General features: G+C 46.0%; 1 protein-coding gene across 1 annotated transcript; it reads right to left on the bottom strand.

Moving 5' to 3' along the window:
- Positions 1-771: 771 nt before the first annotated feature.
- On the bottom strand, positions 772-1,454 carry LOC103262500 (CD9 antigen-like). Its single transcript, XM_008060121.1, is given in 2 exon segments — positions 772-794; positions 797-1,454. Coding segments are annotated over 2 exon segments (678 nt in total). The 5' UTR covers positions 1,452-1,454.
- Positions 1,455-2,616: the final 1,162 nt, after the last annotated feature.

Here is a 2,616-nt window from a genome sequence, read left to right as displayed (position 1 = left end):
GAGGCGAGAGGATTGCCTGAGACCAGGGGTTCGAGACCAGCCTAGGCAACTTAGTGAGACCTCATCTCTACAATAAATCACAAAATCTAGCCGGGTATGATGGCATGCGTCTGTAGTTCCAGCTACTTGGAAGGCTGAGGCAGAAGGATCGCCTAAGCCCAGCAGGTCGAGGCTGCAGTGGCTGTGAGCGTGCCACTGCACTCCAGCCTGGGCGACAAGAGTGAGACCCCAACTCAAAAAAAAAAAAAAAGTATATGGGCCTTGATTTCCACATCCTCCACAAAAGCAAACAAACAAAACCCCCCAAACACCTCCAAGACACTTTTGGAGATAATTGGGGAAATCTGAACGAGGATTAGATATTTTTTTTTGATAGTCTCATAATCTTTATTATGTATCAAATTGTCTTCAATAAGTTACAACCCGATTAAATTTGATAGACGTTTTATCTATTTAAAGACAGAAAAATCAACTGTATGTACAACATCTTGTCTAGAGTCTAGCGAATAGAGTCCCTTTCATTGCAGGATCTCTGTGTCACATAACGAGCAAAAGCAAACGACCAAAAAATAGAAACCGAAGCAAACCAAACTCCTCACCTACAGATATGGATATCAGAGAAAGCATAAAGAGACAAATATAAAATAACTCTGTGTTCGCTTGTTTAGAGATGCACGGCGGATACTAAAATTAGTGACAAGATACAAAAAATGAGACAAAAACGCCCACGGTTGCGGCGGCACGTCCTCCTGCTCGGGCCGGCGGCCGGCTCTAGACCATGTCGCGGCTCCTGTGGCACAGCACAGGACCATGCTGAAGATCATGCCGAGGATCATGACCACCGCAATGCCGATGCCCACTGCACTGATGACTTGGAATTTGTTCCTGAAGACCTCCCTGATGGCCTCGGGGCAGGACTTTACGGTGATGGCTTCAAGGAGGTCCTTCTGGGGGCAGATGTCCGAGATAAACTGTTCCACGCCCCCAGCCACGCCACAGCAGTTCAATGCAAAGTGGATGGCTTTCAGCTTCTCCCGTTGGGGCTCATCCTTGTTCTTCAGCTTGGCATAGGTGTCCGTGTAAAAGTCCTGGAGCTCCTTGATCACCTCATCCTTGTGGGAGTAGGCCCAGATGGCCGCTGCGATCTCAATGGCAAAGATCACCAGGAGGAAACCAAAGAACAACCCCAGCATGCACTGGGACTCTTGCATGACCCCGCAGCAGCCCAGGAAGCCCACCAGCATCATGAGGGCCCCAGCTCCGATCAGAATGTAGACGCCTATGTAGAAGTTGGAATTTTTATTAGTTTCTTGCTCGAAGATGCTCTTGGTCTGAGAGTCAAATCGGAGCCACAGTCCAATGGCAAGGACTGCAATCCCGGCAAGCCAGAAGACAAAGTTGAATCCGAAGAGCAGGTACTTGATGCACTTGGTGCCTCCTTTGACCGGCATGGCGGGGCTGGACGGGCCGGGGTGACAATTGCGGCAGACCCGGCGCTGGATGGAGGGCGGTGGCTTGAGGATTAGATATTAAATGATGTATTAGCTATGTAATTGCTATCTAGTGCTAAGTAACAAGTTACCTCAATACTAAGTGGCAGTTATCACCCAGTTTCTGTGAATGAGGAACCCAGGAGCAACTTGATGGATGGTTCTGATGTAGGGTCTCTCCTGAGGTTGTAGTTAAGATGTTGGCTGGGGCTACTGCCATATAAAAGCTTGACTGGGGCTGGAAGATTTGCTTCCAGATGGCTCCCTCGCATGGCTGCCAAGTTGGTTCTGACCTTTGGCAGGAGGCCTCAGTTGCTTGCTATGTGGGCCTCTCTCTAGGCTACTTGAATATCCTCACAATATGGCAGTTGGCTCCTCCCAGAGTGAGAGACCCAAGAGAACAAGGAAGAAGCCACAATGCATTTTATGGTCTAGCCTCAGAAATTATTACACTCCATCACTTATTCAATATCCTATTGGCTACCCAGCTCAGCCCAAGAGAGGAATCCACAAGGGTGTAAATACCAGGAGGTGAGGACCACTGGGGACCATCTTAAAGCTGGCTACCACATATATGAAATAATGTTAATTTTCTTAATGTGATAATGGTATTGTGGTTTTATAGAAAAATGTTCCAGTTCTTAGCAGATACATGCAGAAGTATTTTGGGTTGAAGTGTAGTGATAGCTGCAACTTTCAAGAGATTTGCCAAAAACATAAAGTATTGATATGTCAGGTTAATCCATGTGAAATTTCTGATGTTCAATTATTTTTGACAAACCAAACCAAAAAGGCAAATTCATGTGGTTCAATCTAATAGAAAGACAGACCAAAAGGACAAAATGTTAGCAGTTGTTGAATATGGGGTAGAGTCTTAGTCCATCAAGTGATGGTATAACAGAATACCACAGACTAAGTAATTTATAAACAACATAATTTTTTAAAATAGAGATGGGGTCTCACTATGTTGTCCAGACTGGTCTTGAACTCCTGTGCTCAAGTGATCCTCCTGTCTCAGCCTCCCAAAGTGCTAGAATTACAGGTGTGAATCACCCAGCTGGCAACAGAAATTTATTTCTCACAGTTCTGGAGGCTGGGAAGTTTAAAATAAAGGTGCTGGCAGGTT

The sequence above is a fragment of the Carlito syrichta genome, unplaced genomic scaffold, assembly GCF_000164805.1.
Source record: "Carlito syrichta isolate Samal-C Ts95f unplaced genomic scaffold, Tarsius_syrichta-2.0.1 Scaffold304517, whole genome shotgun sequence".
Classification (NCBI taxonomy): domain Eukaryota; kingdom Metazoa; phylum Chordata; class Mammalia; order Primates; family Tarsiidae; genus Carlito; species Carlito syrichta.
Note: the sequence above shows the minus strand (reverse complement) of the source record. Positions and strands in the feature narration are given on the sequence as shown.